At 37.7% G+C, this 17130-nt stretch overlaps 1 protein-coding gene across 1 annotated transcript in view; it reads left to right on the forward strand.

The window, feature by feature from the left end:
• GALNT10 (polypeptide N-acetylgalactosaminyltransferase 10) overlaps positions 1-17130 on the forward strand; it is a 130495-nt gene that overhangs the window by 65806 nt on the left and 47559 nt on the right. The window contains exons 2-3 of the mRNA XM_072400471.1: positions 7179-7281; positions 8559-8697. Coding sequence (XP_072256572.1) covers positions 7179-7281; positions 8559-8697 — 242 coding nt within the window. The remainder of the gene's footprint in view (positions 1-7178; positions 7282-8558; positions 8698-17130) is intronic.

Consider the following 17130-nt stretch of genomic DNA (forward strand, 5'->3'; position numbering starts at 1 on the left):
AAAAATTGGAAGTGTGTAAGCAGCTTTAGCCTGCCATGTATAGATATCCAAAAGTATTGAAATGGCTGCTGGGCACCACCATTTTTCATGTGAAGTAAGTAGTCCTAGAATGCTCAAAGCTTTCACTTTAATACCTGTGGTATTACAATTCAAGACAACACGGTTAGAAAGACGAGGGGAGTAGCAGAGGAGCTGGGCCAACACAGAGAGTAATTAGACACTCCCAGAAGAGGAGAGTTCTTGTAAGTTCAAAGACACATTGCAAGGTAATAAAAAATAATGGTCTATTAAAGAGAGAAACATAGCAGACAGGCATTAAAAATACTCTGCTTTCACTTGCAATTGTTTTAAATTTGTGACAGTACTCTGTAATTTTCTTTGTAAATATATTCGTCCCAGCGCACAAATTTTAATCATTGCAGATTCTTTGCAGCCTGGATTCTACATCATGGCCCTTGGGTAATCATTTGTAATTATGGCTTATAGGAAGGGCTATCTATGCTATATATAGATTCATGAATTGTGATGGCACCGGAGATCAGGATTTCTGTCATGGTCTGGGGGGGCTTCTGCAGTCAGAGCTGAACACTGTACCACTGTCTAAGACACAATACCACAGCGGACTCCATGGTTACCGCTGGGAGCAGAGACAGAAGGCGGCATGCATTTCAAATTGTACTTAGAATGAGAAGCTTGTTATGTGCAGCTGCATTGAACAGGTGAGGGCATTTATCATCCCCTCTTCTGCCACACTCATCCCTGTGTACATGTTCTGGTATGCAGTTCTTAAAATTCCTGCCTGTGATTGCAGTGCTGCCTAGACCTAGAAATGCCATCTGCAGCTCTGATAAATAAGTCTGGTGTTCAAGATTTTACTTGTCAGGTGTAAATACAATTTGAATGAACATTGTAGTGGAAGATTTGCAGTTGTTTGATCCCCCCCCCCCCCCCCAAGTTTTTATTCTTCGAAATGCTAGCTACAGCTAAAAGCCTATTTGTTATGTTTAAATTCTCTAAAAAGGGAATATATTGACTTTTTAGACTTTTTTTTTGTTAAATATTTTTATTAGTTTTACAAGGGGAAGTAATACAGTATTCAGAACAAAACATAACAAATACAGTATAATTGCGGCATAAAGAATATTACAAACAATGGAGTCATTGGTTGACCAAATTTCAATCAAATATGGCTAGCAATACAAGTTGTAACAGTAGGAGAATCAAAGACTCCAAAAATATTATGAATAACATTGATTTTTAAACTATTATATCTTATCTAATAATCAACACACCTCCCCCATAGTGACGTCATGATGGCATAACTCCGCACACTTCCCTGAGCCAGGGATTTGTACGGAGAGACGTGGTCCGCGGCTCTGGCTGTTATTTTAACCACTTTATTTCCAATCTGAATGCCTTCAAATTTTTTTGAAGACTCTGGAAGGCGCAATAGAGGGTCCAGTGTGAGATTGAACAAAATGGGGGATAATGGACATGGCTGGCGGGTCCCTCTGAACAAAGACACCGGGGCCGATAAGTTCCCATTTATAAAACGTTTTGTTACCAGGGAGTTATAAATGTATTATATGTTTGATGTGAAGACTTGACCAAATGCACGCTGTGCCAAAATTGCATACAGTGAAGGCCATTTCACTCTATCAAAGGCCTTCTCGGCATCTAGACCTAACAACATATGGGGCGTTTGGCTTTGCAGCTACTATCCTTGCTGCTATTGCAGAACGTACCCCTAGTGTAGAGTGTTTCCCTTTTTCAAAGCCCAGTTGGTGCAGAATAAGTAACAATGGTAAAAAAAAATTGAAATCTATTAGCCATTATTTTAGCAAATATGTTTTATTTGCAATTGAGTAGGGAGATTGGTGTATAAGATGAGACTAATAGTGGGTCTCTAGGCTTCTTAGGGATCAAAATAGTATGAGCTTCAGTAAAATCAGGAAAGGGTGTGTTTTGTGTTAATATGGAGTTATATACTTTCTTTAGAAAAGGGTTAATTTACATATTAATCAATTTATAAAATTCAGTAGCTGTCAGGGCCAGGAGTTTTGTGGTTTGCCATTAATTTGATTGCTTTTTAGATTTCCTCAGCAGCTATGGGCCTATTTATTAGCTCCATTTGATCCGAGGATAGTTTGGGTAGCCTGGCTTTTTGTAAGAGGTCATTCAAAATGTTTGGGCAGGAGGTTGTGTTGTATAAACTTGTTTATAAAATTCTTCGAATATATATGGCAGATTTTATCCTGAGCAGTCTGTTTAGCTGCTGATTGGAGGTTCTATAGGTTGCAGAATAAATCTTTTGGATTGCGGTGGTTTCCTGAGTTTTGCCAATAATGAGTCCACTTTGTTGTTACCCCATCTATACAATTTATGTTTCAAAAAATGAGATGTAGTCTCTACTTTAGAGGCTACATGTGCATTAAGACATTTGGTTGCGTTTTGCCAGGCCTGCTTCAATGGTTCCCTTCTCTGGGACAGGTATTTCCTCTAGACTTTAATTACTTTGTCCTGTAACTCACTATATTGGGAGCGATATTCTTAACGCTTATGAGTTGTGAGTTCTGTAATACTCCCCCTGAACTATTACTTTCATGGTACTCAATAGCAGAACAGGAGTGTCACAGTGTTCCAAATTGTCATCTAAACTATTTGCCCATTGACATTTAACTATGTTTAATAAAATCAGGTGATCGCGCCAGATAATTGGAGAATCTCCAAAACCTGGTAGTTTAGAAAGGTTCCGGAAGTGCAAGGTCAATTGGACAGGAACATGGTCAGATAGGGTGAATTCCGCAATTGATGCTTGGGTCATCCGAGAAAAAAGGGACTCCTCCAACAAAATAAGATCAATTCTCGAAAAGGAGACGTGAGTAACATGTATAACTCCTTTCAGTGGAATTGAGGCGTCTCCAGGGGTCCACCAGAGAATTTTGGGCTATTAAATTTTGAAATTCCCGTTGAGGGGCATTAACAGTATTAGCGGTGGTAGATCTGTCCATATTAGGGTCAGGCGTGGCATTAAAATCTCCTGCCATAATGAGTTTAGGGTAATTCCCCTCCAAAATTTTTTTAACTATGCTGGCATAAAATGATGTGTATTTCCTGGAGAAAAAAAAAATCAGGAGATTTACGTTTCAGGTGTATTACACTTTCCTCTGCTTTTGTGGACTATTAAGTCCCGCCATATTCCAGGATACTAAATTTAGTTTGGAGTGCAGAGTGGAATTATGTTGGGATGTGTTTAATTCTGAAACATTTATAGCCATAATCCTAGACAAATAGTATGCTCATGATCCCAATTTTTCCAGTCAAACCTAAACCTTGCTGAAACGAGGCCTAACAAACAACCATTTGGGGTCCACCAATTGCAACAAGATGCTACTGTCAAAAATTTTCCCAAAAAGGGAAAAAGTGAGACAATTCCATATTTATACAGCTAGGCCGCTGAACAAATCAAAATGAACAATAACAAACATATTGCGTTTTCTTTTATTTTTAACTTGTCAGTAAATGTCCTCTGCCTTTGTATCTTGGTCAGAGGGCAAGACTTTTATATTAGGAAACTTTCAATTAGCAATGTAAATGTATCCAATGAAAAAATTAGAACATTCAAAAAATTCAAAGACATATTGCATAAAGTGTCAAATTGCAAATTGACTTGAACAGTCAAACAAATACTGGATAGGTGCTCTGTAATTGGTATGAAACCAAATAATATTAGCAGCATGAATACCTAATATACAGATACTTCCACAGCAAAGCTTAGATGAACCCGCATTGTTAAGGCACAATTTGAACCTGTTGCTGCAAAAAAATGACTTGGGTCATCAAACACCTTGATTTCCCCTGCATAAAGCGCACGCAAATTGGCCGGGTACATTAGGTGAACCAAATTCCCAATTCCATGAGGCGGCGGCAAATAGGAGTGAACAGTTTTCTTTTTTGGGCAACTGCAGTGGAGAAGTCTTGTAAAATTAAAATTTTCACCTCACCTACTTTTTAGACTTTTTATGAGAGTGATGTAAATAGTCCTATCAATATGTGTTTATGTGCTTAGGACCTTCATTTTTTGTAAAATGTGTGGTCAAAATGTGGGCATCACTTCCAAATGATTGAGGTGTTTCCATTGAAGGGTAGTGGTAATGCTACAGTATATTCTTTTAGACAATTGTACACCTCCATCCTCGTGACATCAGTTTTTGAGAGGGTCCTTTTCTGTTCCAGTATGACTGAACCCCTGAACACAAGACCAGCTCCATACTCAGCTTTGAGTTTTGTATGGAGGAACCTAAATTGCTCAAACAGAAACGCCATGTCTTCTTTTCTGCTCTTCTGGGCCTGCTCTTCCTCTCGTATTCCACCCTTGTTTGCAAAAATGTTTTTGGCTTAGGTTGGGTTGTAAAAAGCTAACACTGTCTAGTTTTGACATTTCAGTTCTGGTATTGACTCCATTGTTAGTTTGAGTAGATTGTGCCCTGTCTGTTGAGGCTGTTGTGAATCCTTGGGGGTGTTTTTGGGACCCCAGCTATTTCTGTAGCAGTGGGGCTCTGCTCTCTACCAAGGGACAGGTTTTAGGCAGTGTAATGACTGTATCTTTGGGTACAAATTCCAAAATTGAAATCTGAGCTTTGAGCAACATTGTTCATTGACTAAAAAACAGTTTGCACTGGATTGTTGAATTCAGCAAAGATGACTCTTCTGACCAGTATTCCCCTGATGTCTGGTCAGTGGGGACTCCGTGGTCCTATGCTGACTGCCCTTTTTATATGTTTTGTTTTTTTTTTTAATTTTCGCTTCAGTAAACAAACCTTTTATTTTAATTACCTTAGGCCACAAGACAAGGAATTTGCGTTGTTGTCAAGTATTATTAAAATTATAGTAGTTTCTTTAATGATGTTGAAGATTTTTATGCATTTTTTGACACAACTTTATTAACGTTTTACTTATTAACTTAATTAGTTCTGCAGTGTAGATTCAAAAGACTGCTATCTACCACTATTTAATTAATCGATGTAAATCGCACTGAAGCTCTCTGGCAAAGAGTGTTACTGCTCTAAGCCTTAGGCTTTTCTCTAAATAATATTCATATGATGTGATGGACCTCATGTATAGACTGTGGAGGAGAGAAAAAAGTCATTGTCTAATCTTCTGGAAAATTCTGGAAGGGAATAATCTGATGTTTGGCTTTTGAGAATAACATAGTTGCTTTTCTTTATTAAAATGCAGTGTTCTCCCCAGCCTCTTTTAGTTGGGCGCACCATCTGGCACTTCTCAGTAACCACCAGGCTGTTTTGGGTGGCTACTGAAAAGTAGGGTCACAGTACAGGGTGTGCCACCCGTCTACAGCTACTTCTTACCCAGCTTTAAAAAAATTCTGGGGAGAATACTATTGTGTCTATATACAGTAGGGATGTGTGTGAAAAACTAGGTACACCCCTTGATCCAAAAGTTTGTAAAACCACCTTTAGCACAAAGTATTGGTTTTCTGTATGATTTTATTAATCTCTCACTTTTTAGTGCAGGAATTTTGGCCCACTGTTCTTTACAACATTGCTTCAGTTTTTTGAGGTTTGTGGGCATTTGTTCATGCACAGCTCTCCTAATGTCCCACCACAGCATTTGGGGTTGAATTCTAAACTTTAACTGGGCAATGGAAACACCTTGATTCTTTTCTTTTTCAGCCATTCTCTTGTAGATTTGCTGGTGTGCTTGGGGTTGTTTCTTGTTGCATTACCCAGTTTTGACCAAGTTGTGGCAGTCGCACAGATGGTCTCACATTTGACACTAGAATACTTTGATATGCAGAAGAGTTCATGGCTGATTATTCACATCTCTGACATGAGTGAATGCAAGGTACCCAGGTCCTGTAACTGCTATACAAACTCAAATTATCACCCCTCCAGCTTTGTGCTTGATAGGTGTTTTGGGATTTTTGAGCTGATGTGCTGTGTTTGGCTTTTGCCAAACGTGGCACGATGCATCATGCCCCAACATCTCCACTTTGGTCTTGTCTGTGCATAGGTCTTTGTTTAAGAAGCATTGTGGTTTGTAGAGATGCAATTTTGCAAACCTAAGCTGTACTGCCATGCTCTTTTTAAGAGCAACACTTCCAAGCAAGCCATACTGGTTTGGCCTTTTTCTAATTGTATGGTCATGAACTGTAACATTTAACATGCTGAGGTCTGTAGCGTCTGACATGTGGCACTAAAGTTTTTGCAGTTTCTCTGAGTCTTACTTTGGGATTATTATGCTGGAAAGATTGATAACGGTATTGAATATTTTCCACTAATGAATGAATATTAGTGAATAATCTTTCTCATCATGGAATGATGGACATATTGTTTGGAGACAGCTTTATAGCTCTTTAAAAATTAATGGGCAAGAACAGTTGCTTCTCTAAGACATTGCTGATGTCTTAACTCCTTGGCATTGTGTTAACACACACCTGAGTGCTCCAGACCAGCAGAATTGCCAAAACTTCAGCTTTAAAAGAGGTGGTCACACTTGCTAATGATCAATTAATAAAGTGCATTTGATTAGCAAAACCTGGCCACTACTTATTCTCTTAATGTCTATGGAAGTGTTAGGTGTATACTTGTATGTTTCCACACACTGCTTCTGCATTTTGAATTGGCCTTTGGTAAATACAAGGGGATTGTGTAATATATCATGTGTTGTGTTGTTGTATTTGCCTAAATTTAGAACCTTGCTAAGGATCAGATAATATTTTATTACGTACTGATACGCAAAACCTTAGAATTAAAATATCCTTCCAATTTGTGCTCATTTATATAAGCTTTTGGAAGAGGCTTGAACTAGGTCAAATTCCGGTACTTTTCTAGTTGCATTTTATAAAATTAATACAGAGCTGCATTGTTTTGTGTATTGTTTATCTACTTGGAGTTCAGCTTTTTAAATTTGGTGGTTACACTTTACTTTATTCTCTGCCTCATAAGTTATCATATGTATTGATGTGATTATTGGGCCATGTTATGAGAGGATCTGCATTTGTATGTTTAGCTTAGGTTGTCTTTCAGTTAGGAAACTTGTGAGGATTTATAATATATGCTGTCTTGGCAGCCTAAGTAAATTTCCTTTTTTAGCTTAACCCTAAAATACATGGCAGAAAATCTTTCTTACACTTTTCATATTCTTCTCATTTCCAGGTTCCTCTAATAAGACAGAAGGATGACTATGTCAATGACAGAGTATCAGAAAAGAAGGATTGGCATGACTATGAACAAATTAGACAGGACCGTGATCGAACAGGTAATGGTGAATTGAAACTTTTCCTTCTGAAGTTATCAATATCTTTATTCTGAGCTTACAAAAGCCATTTACGTTTCACTTTTGTCTGCTGATTTGATCACTAATGATATAGAGACATGTAATTCACACACAGTACAGATATCTGCTATGCAGAATTGTGGCTAGTTAGGGTAAAAGAAGACAGAAAAATGACTGCGGTTTTTAATTGAGTAGCTGAATTAATAAACTGCTTTACGGGGTCATTGCATAAATTGATGTCACTTCTGTTGATGGTATTAAAAAAGGCTGCTTATGGTTGAGTTAAAGTATAATTCTGGTTTTGTTGAATGAAACTGCAAAGTAAACCCTTACAATAAATGTCTTTTATTCGCTTACGTTTGGTCTTTTAATTATACCAATGAAAGTGTTCGATAAGTTGGTAAATAACCTGGTAGTAATCCAGTGACATTTTATGTTCCTGTGCAGTCTCAATTGCTGTTAGCAGAATGCATTGTCCTATTTTTCTATGTATACCACAGGACCCACCCTCCTCTACCCAAGTATGCTATAGAGATGGGGAGAAGGAAATGTGTTCTGCAGTTCTACCACACTTGTGTCCTAGGGTGACAGCTCTGTTGCAAAATAGATACAGTACAGTGCTCCCTAGGATTGGAAGTGTGTTACTGGCAAGATCACCAAGTTGGAAAAAAGCAAACTATTGCAGCCACAACATGGTTACAAGTAATAGACTAGTTCTCTGTGTTACTTTGTTTTGCTCTAGATTTAGATAGACTTTAGAAAAAGAAAACTTCAGATACACATTCATTTATAAGCTTTTTTTAAACTTTGTATTTGTATTACTTTGTAAATATTCAGATGGCCTATTGAAATTCAGTGCTAATATCTGTACAATATTACTATTCATTTCCAATTTATGATATAAAATATTGATTGTCTCAAATCCTTTAGGCTACTTAGCAGGGATATAAATTCAGTGCAGTAAGTCTAAGTACATTTTCACCAGTTCCATATTTTTTTGTAAAATAAAAGAAACACCTAAAAAATTTTACTCTTAAACATTCCTGAAAAATATATCTTCACGTAATGTTGGCTGTAAAACTTTATTTTGTGCTTGGTGTCAGTACAGATGTTGCCATGATTAGCTTACAGAGTGGAAACCTAAGAAATAAGTACAATTTGAACAAATTGATACTGGACAATTTGTGGAGTTTTTTTTCTGCCATAATGTCAGCACTGTTGTAAAAGGTTTTGAACTCACATTATAAAATCCTTCCTAGGAAATGGAGAGCAAGGAAAACCTTTCCAAATGACAGATGCAGATCGCGTGGACCAGGCCTATCGAGAGAATGGATTCAACATATACGTCAGTGATAAAATTTCCTTCAACAGATCGCTTGCAGACATCCGTCACCCTAAGTGAGTACAAAAGGCCATTGTGCTAAAAATGTGGGTAGTTATATATAAAAATGTTCTAAATCATTCAGTAAGAATCAGTGTCCAATGATGATACTGAGCCTTATTATTGTTTTGTTTGTGTAAACTTTATTAAACAATAAAATCGCTTTTTATTAGGCTAAACTCCAGCCAAAATGTTATTCTTGTTTATAGACTGGAAAAAAAGTTACAATTTGTTCTTTTTTTCTAAACGGAAACCAGTAGTTATTATAAGCAAAAAAATGTCTTCCTACACACATACACAAACATAAAATCCATTGCATGGGCTGTATCTTGAACCACTGTGTTCTTTGTGTAAGTACATTAGTTACATTCATTCTGCATATGTTGTGTAATTTGTAACAATTGTTGTTACACATAACATGATTTTATATATTTGTACAAAAAAGACAGTACACTGTAAGTCAAATCCACATGATTCCTTTATTGTGTACATATAGCCCCCTCACATGCTGAGTAATCATTAATCCCCAGTATAGTGTGCTAAGGTATACATATGAGAACCAATGCATATAATACCATTAATACTGAAAAACATAAGTTAAAATGCAGCATATAAAAGAATGAGCTATATAAGCAAAAGGCCAAAACATGATGAATGTAAGTAACAAATATTCTGAAACATTCTTTGGGTAACCCAATCAGGCACAATGCACTGAATGTGCAAGTGGTACCGTATTTTTCGCCCTATAAGACGCTCCAGAATATAAGACGCACCCAATTTTAAAGAAGGAAAATCTAGAAAAAAAAGATTCTGAAAGATTATTCCCCTTCTGATCACTCATGTGCCATTCAAATTCCCTTTCTGATCACTCTATGCCTTTCAAATTCCCGTTCTGATCACTTTGTGTCATTCAAAATTCCTTTCTGATCACTCTGTCATTCAAATTCCCCTTCTGATCACTCTGCTTTTTTTCCACTGTACGGCAGTTAGGACAGGGAACAGCAGGTGGCGCTGTGCCGGCTCCTTTCGCTCTGCTTTACAGACAGGAGAAGACACGTGCTGCTGCCATAGAGAAGAGGAGACAGACGCTGCTGCAGCCAGAGACACACGCAGGATCGGGTATCGGGTGAGTATATTATTTTAGTTATTTTATCACACCTTTGTCGTATAGGACGCACTAACTTTTCCCCCCCAGTTTTGGGGAAGAAAAAGTGCGTCTTATACTGCAAAAAATACGGTATTCTGATACTCTGTATTAATATATTTCTTAGAAAATCACTTTCTTACCTGCAATATTGTATGTAGTACACAGAAGGATATGATATAGTCTTGGAGGCATGGAAAGTTTTGCTTTTCCTGCACATGGCAGGTGCTCTAGTTGATAACTTTGGCTCACATGAAGTTGGTTGAGGCTAGCTGTCATTTTATTTGGATTTTTTTTTTTGTGTCGGATGGAAGATGAGGGATATAAAATACAGACAGGCTAGTGTAAGTATCTTACTTTGTTTTGGTATTGACCTCCTGCAATCCCCTAGATACAGCCTGGGAGTAAGAGGGACAGCACTGGGAAGCAATTATATATAAGCTGGCTTCTTCAGGAAATAGAGGACAGGACACCATACTGTTTCTTAAAGTGGGACTAAACTCTGGTTATACTAGCCTATCCCTGTTCCTTTGCGGATGCCGCCATCTTCCCACTTCTTTTTTTCCGCATCCTGATCCTAAGCTATCTTCATTGGCCTGGATGGTGTAACTCCTTTGCAGGCTCACAGGAGTTATTGCACAGCTCAGCGAACTTTGACATGTGCAATAAACAGGCAGGAAAGATTACTTATTGAATAAGGGACATCATCTGTCTGTTTCTGCAATAAGTACCTGCATGATGCCAATTTTTTTAAGTGGAACTTTAGCTTTAGATAACACAACTTATTTAAATTGTGTTACCTGTCTGGCTCTTCTGTGTGGTATAATTGTTTAAATATGAAAACTTTGTGGGCAGAAACTCCATTACTTTGGCAAGTAAACCACCTCAGTTTTTACAAGTATCTATTCTGTGTTTTAGCTTTTTGTCTTGCATTCATCTTTAACAAGTACTTTTTCAGAAAACTTTTTTCTTGTTTTGTATTCCTCCTGTCTATCCGTTTTATCGTGGCGTCTGGCAAGAGTGTTACATGATCTTAATTCTCAATACATGTTTCTAGCGCACTGTCTTTATGCATTCAGCTGAGCTAATAGGAATTATTTCCTAAGGAAAAAACTCTTGTGATTTTATAGCACTTAATACTGCAGCCTACACAACACAGGTCACACCAGGGCTCACAGTTCTACATTCTTAAGCTATGCAAAGTGACAAATGTGCACATACTGTACTAAATCAAATAGCTATATCTTTGAAGAGTCAATATACGTCCAAACAGACTATTTTTTTTGTGGTTTGAACTTTATACATAATCATTTTTTTGAGAATAAAAAAAACTGGCAGACGGGTTGATCTTTGTCTGATGGGACCAAGTTCAGTAAACTGCAGCAGTCAGTCACTTTCCTACAGATAAAACTAAACCCCAGGCAAATAACTTAATACACAGAATGAATACATTTGAGGGCTGTATTACCTGCTAAATGAGTTGAATTTGTCCATTCAATATTGAGATTTACAAAACACAACCCTGTGAGGCAGGGCGGGAGATCATATTTTTCTCTGCTGCCATTAAGTAATATCTACAGGTCTCATAGCTCCCTCTGTCTGTGACTGGACAGTGAAAGCAGAAGCAGTAGACTGATGAACTCATCTCTCTTACACGCTGCTTTCTTCTCCCTGCTCTTCATTAGAATTTGAGCACTGTAATACAACTGATTTGCTGCTAGCGCTACTTCCTCTTGCCTGCTCCTTACTGTACAGAGGATTGCATTAGGCTATCAGGTCTAATTAATTCAAAATTTAGGATCCTCTTCAGGTGATATTTCTGTCTGTGTCCTGCTAGGAAGATTAACCTCTCTTTTCTGGTATTGTCATTGAAACCGAACACTTTCGGTAAGTCATAATTTTACAGTTGTCCCTAGAACTGGGATAAATCCCAGGACAACTCTTCCAAGTGGCATACTTGTTCTTTGGATAACTGCCTGAGTTTACTGCCTTGTTCCATCTTGTTGACTGGATTACATACAGTTGTATACATACAGTTAGTGCCTTTTCCCTAAAGTTCCTCCTAAAAGTACACCTAAGCCTAATTACTAAAACATCTATACATTTATATTATGTTTTTCAAATATTGTTTGCTAACTTTTTAAACCATACCGTATGATTGTGATAAGATAGTCCTTGTTCAGGCTGTTTTTGTCACGGGATAACAGCTGTGCTCCTTCATGGTCACCCAATCAAAAAGTTTGTTCATTTTCATAAAGTCTAGTTGACACTGAAGTGATTTTTTATAGACAGGCTGAAAGAAGCTGTAGAAAGCCAGCAGCAAAAAAACAACTAAAGGGCAAGTAAGTAGAAGGAAAGTGATAAGTTTCTTGGTCTCAGTAGGAGAAACAATATGGGACCTGCTATTTCTAGGAGGAATTTTATGATGTCTACTCTTAGAAAAAAAACAATATGGTGCCTGGTCTTAGTAAGAGGAGGTATATAGTGCCTGCTGTTAGTAAAAGAAATCATGCGGTGCCTGCTCTTAGTAGAAGGAACTATATGGTGCCTTATATTTCTAGGAGAAAGAATATGTTGCCTGATATTAGTAGGACACAATATGGTGCCTGCTCTTAAGAGGAATTTATATGATTCCTGCCCTTAGTAGAAAAAAACTTATATGGTGCCTGCTTTTACTAGAAGGTGCCAGTGCTTTATAGAGGAAACCCAATGGTTCCTGCTCTTAAAAGAATGCCAATATGGTGCCTTATCTTAGAATATTGGCATTTTAAACAAGCTTACAAGTGTAACAGAAGTGGCGGTAAGAGATGTAACATTTTAGGCTTGACTGAGTTTGACTGTACTGCTCACTAGCTGCTTTCCCATTGCAAGAAAAATAGGTATCTGTGTTCACAGTTTAAATAAGCTATGTCACCATCTCATTTTTATAAACAAAATCATTCTTGTTTTTTGGAATCTTTAAAGATCAGTTAACAGATTCATGGAATCAGTGGTGTGTAGGTAACCAGCACAATCAAATCATCAATAGGATCACATATCTCTGGCACAGTGCCTGTGTGGTTTCAGTCTGCCTAGCCTATTTTCATCCTTCTTCTTGGCAGCTTGGCTAGTCACAATCATAGAAGTGCACGCAGCAGGCAAAACGTTTTCATTATTAAGGACTTCAAGTGAACCAAATTGACCTCTAGTCAAAATGTAATTTCATTTTCAATGTAATCCTTCTGCTGACTGCGGTTTAGTGTCCAAAAGAACTGCAAAGCGTTAGAGAAGTATGTGTATAGACACGATTATTCATTTCCACTGCACCCTTTTGCAGATTGCTTCCGAAACTTTAAAGCAAATCTATCAAAAAAAAAAAAAAAAAAAAAAAAAAAGTAAACAGAGAGACAGGTTTGCATGATTGCAGGGGCCCACACATGCGTTTTTTTTCTTTTCTTTTTTTTTCTTGTGACATCTTTACTGTGCACCCTATACATTCTGAAACCATGGTTAACACTCTGTGATAAAAAGTGACACAGACCTTTTAAGGTCTCTATGAAAAAAGGGTGACAGGAAGGTGTGAATAGTAACAAAGCACTTTCAGACATTCTCATCCCTAAACATTCTACTAAAATGTGTTTTTATCTGTGGTGCCTTTGGAGGGGTTCCCATCATTTCCTATCCAAAATAGGAAGAAGAAATCTCCATGATAGGGACACAGATTGCTATAAAGCCTAGTTGGAGGACCTTGCTTTTTTTCTCTCCAAAAAAGGAAAGAAAAAAAAGGTTGAGGTTTTGTCAAAATTCCACAGTAGTTAAGCTTTATGTTGATGAGTGTTGTTTTCCTGCATTTGACATGCATGTTGATGTAACTGTCTCTAGTTGGCTCATTAATTAAATTGTAATATTTTGTATGCGAATTTAATGTTTATATTTAATTTATGTTTCTACTTGGGTAATAACATCAGAAACTGTTGATCCACTGAACATCTGACTGCCTTAGGTGATCATGAATGATTTTGTTCCCCGTCGGAGCAAATGTGGCCCCCTTTTTTTTATAGAGGGTTTATTTTGCTGACTTCTAGTTGTGGTTTTAGAGATCTGAATATTGTAGGTATTCAATTTATTGATTCAGTTTTTTTCTATTAGTTGGAGTTAACAGACCCGTGTCTTTTTTCAGCCTATGCAGCTATGAGATTATATTAGTTGTCTTTATTTTAAGCCCTGTCAGCTTTTTATTGGGACTAAAGTTCCACAATAAAACTTTGGCATCAAGCAGGTTCCTTTTGCAGAAAGGCACAGGCAATGTCTCTTCTGAAAAAAAGTATTCTCACCTGTCTGATCACTGCCAAGCTGTCAAAATTGAAAGAGTTGCGCATCCTTTGCGGGGGCCCAGACTGAATGTTGATGTTCAATGGTATGTAATTCTTGCCTGGCCAGTCAAGATAGCCGAAGATCAGAATGCAGAAGAGAAGAAGGGAGAAGCTGGCGGCGCCCTCAATGGAACAGGGGCAGGTGAGTGATCCCAAGGTTTAGTTCTGCTTTAAGTGTGACAGATGCTTCTGGAGCGCCATTATTTGTTAAGCATTTAGGCTTTGGGAATCCGCATTGTTGTTTATGTTTGGTTTAAAACTTTTTGGATTTAAGAACTGTGTCCCATTAGGGAAAATTTCCCCTTATTTTTCAGTTCCAGAAACATAAAGTTTTCACCATGTTAAGTGTCCTTATTTGAAGTTGGCCGTGGTCACTAGGGCAAATCGAGTAAAATTAAGGTATTTCTAAGCTACTTTATAATATGAAGTCATTTAATTAACATGTATGGTATATATCTAAAGCTCTGCAACCCCCCTGGAGTTCTGGGGAAGGACCAGATACACAATGTACCACAGGGAAATGTAAAATAAGGAGATTCAGAGATATAAGCTACAGTATTCTCCCCAGAAATTTTTTTCAGCCGGGTGGGGGGAAACTGTAGCCAGGTACTAAAAAAGTGGGCGGGGCTAGACACTGCAAATTTGGAGCTCCTAGTTATTTTTGCTATAGGTATCCAGTAATCCTTCTATTGTGTTAGTGTTCTACCTGTCCCCTATACTTTGTTCCAACTTTCTAATGCCTGCCTTGTTAGAATGTACAATATTTTCCTTTTTTTTATATTATAATTTTTGTATTATACCTCAACAGTCCAGTGCTGTGCATTTTAATCCAACTCCCTATAGTTCCATGTTTTAATAGTGTAATACCTTGTAGTAGTGTAATATTGTGATTAATGTGGCTTAACAAACAAGGCTTAGTTCACATTGGCAGTAAAAAATGCCCCAACTGAGTGACTACTTCTTGGCAACTGCTGGGCACCTGGGATTGGTAACCGGTGATAACTGCTGGGCACCTGGGATTGGTAACCTTGGGCATGCGTGGGATTGAGCATGTTTCTTACATTATAAGAAAGCCCCTGATTATGCATTCCTGCTGTTGGGCATGCGCAAAAGGAGCAGCCCACAGCCACCTGGAATATGTGACACAAATATCCCAGGAGGTTGCAGATTTACTCAGAAGTCTTTACCACCATGTCAGTAAACATAGAAGGGGAGGGGTGCTCCCCAAAAATTAAAAAAAAAAAAACGCCCATTACTGTCCATATTCTATAGGCAAAAAAAAACTGCCCGTGAAATGTATCCACTCGCCTCGTGATAGCTGTGCGTGTAAAGTCTTCTTGCCAAATTCTGCAGCCTAACAATGTGATCAAACCTTCATATGTCCTAAATTGTTGGTGCACAGGGGACTCCCTTAGCTACTAATAACCAAAATTTCTTTAGGGAATATCAGGGTATGGATATACCATATTTAAAAACCTGTGTAAATTGAACATTTGGAAAGGGCACCTAGGAGCCCAAAATTAAAAGTTCACATTAAGGATCCCCAGGGGCCACTTACATAGCAAGGAGCATTGGATATATCATCCTGCTCCAGTCAATATATTATATAATGATTTGTAAAAATACTTTTACTATTAGCAGTACCAACAAATAAAGATTTTTAAGGTAATAAACCTTCAAGCATTCATAAAACCCAAAAATGTTATTAACAAATACAATAAAAGTTATATATAAAAACAATTCCATAGAAATCACTCATATATATCCACATATCTCCACTATAAACATAAAGTACTTATTTCTCACTCCTCAATATGTTTTATTTTATCTTCATCAGAAGGGTGAGATGAAAGACATTATGATTCTTATAATAAACATATATATGAATAAATACATTATACCTGATATGGTCCCACTGGAAGGGGCAGAGATGAGTTGGATGTCTTGCCCGGTCATTTCCATCCATTGCTGCACATTGTGGGTGATATAGTGATATCATGTTTGAGTTTGACACGCACAGATGCCTTTATTTTCAATCATGCTGTGTTTTGGCTTTATGTAGGTATCTTTTATATTTTTACTACTTTTACTATGTGTCCTGATATGGGCGAATCTACTTACAGATTAGTACTGCACCCCACATGATATGGGTGTATAATCTATAATGTCTGTTGTAGTGTGAACACATCATTTTCTAATTATATTATTATAAAATCAATAATAATACCTTGTTGTTGACATGCACGTCAAATTGATGTAATGACATTTTGTGCCATCAATATATATATATTGCAGTTTTCTCCCCAGACTTTTTTTTCCGGGTGGGGGGAAACTGTAGCCAGGTGATAAATATATATATATATATTGATTTATTTATTTATTTACAGTATTCTCCCCAGAAATTTTTTTTCAGCCGTGTGGGGGGAAACTGTAGCCGGGTGATAAAAAAGTGGGTGGGACTAGACAACGAAAATTTGGAGCTCCTAGTTATTTATGCCATAGGTATCCAGTAATCCCTGCAATTGTGTCAGTGTTCTGCCTACCCCCTATACTTTGTTCCAACTTTCTAATGCCTGGCTTGTTAGAATGTACATTTTTTTTCCATTTTTTGTATTATACCCCAACAGTCCAGTGCTGTGCATTTTAATCCAACTCCCTAGAGTTCCATGTTTTAATTGTGTAATACCTTGTAGTAGTGTAATATTGTGATCAATGTGGCTTAACAAATGAGGCCTAGTTCACATTGGCAGTAAAAAAATGCCCCTCCTGAGTGACTACTTCTTCGCAACTGCAGGGCCCCTGGAATTGGTAACCGGCGATAACTGCTGGGCAACTGGGATTGGTAACCGGTGATAACTGCTGGGCACATGGGATTGGTAACCGGTGATAACTGCTGGGCACCTGGGATTGGTAACCAGTGATAACTGCTGGGCACCTGGGATTGGTAACCAGTG

This window comes from Pyxicephalus adspersus, chromosome 2, assembly GCF_032062135.1.
Source record: "Pyxicephalus adspersus chromosome 2, UCB_Pads_2.0, whole genome shotgun sequence".
In the NCBI taxonomy this organism is placed as follows: domain Eukaryota; kingdom Metazoa; phylum Chordata; class Amphibia; order Anura; family Pyxicephalidae; genus Pyxicephalus; species Pyxicephalus adspersus.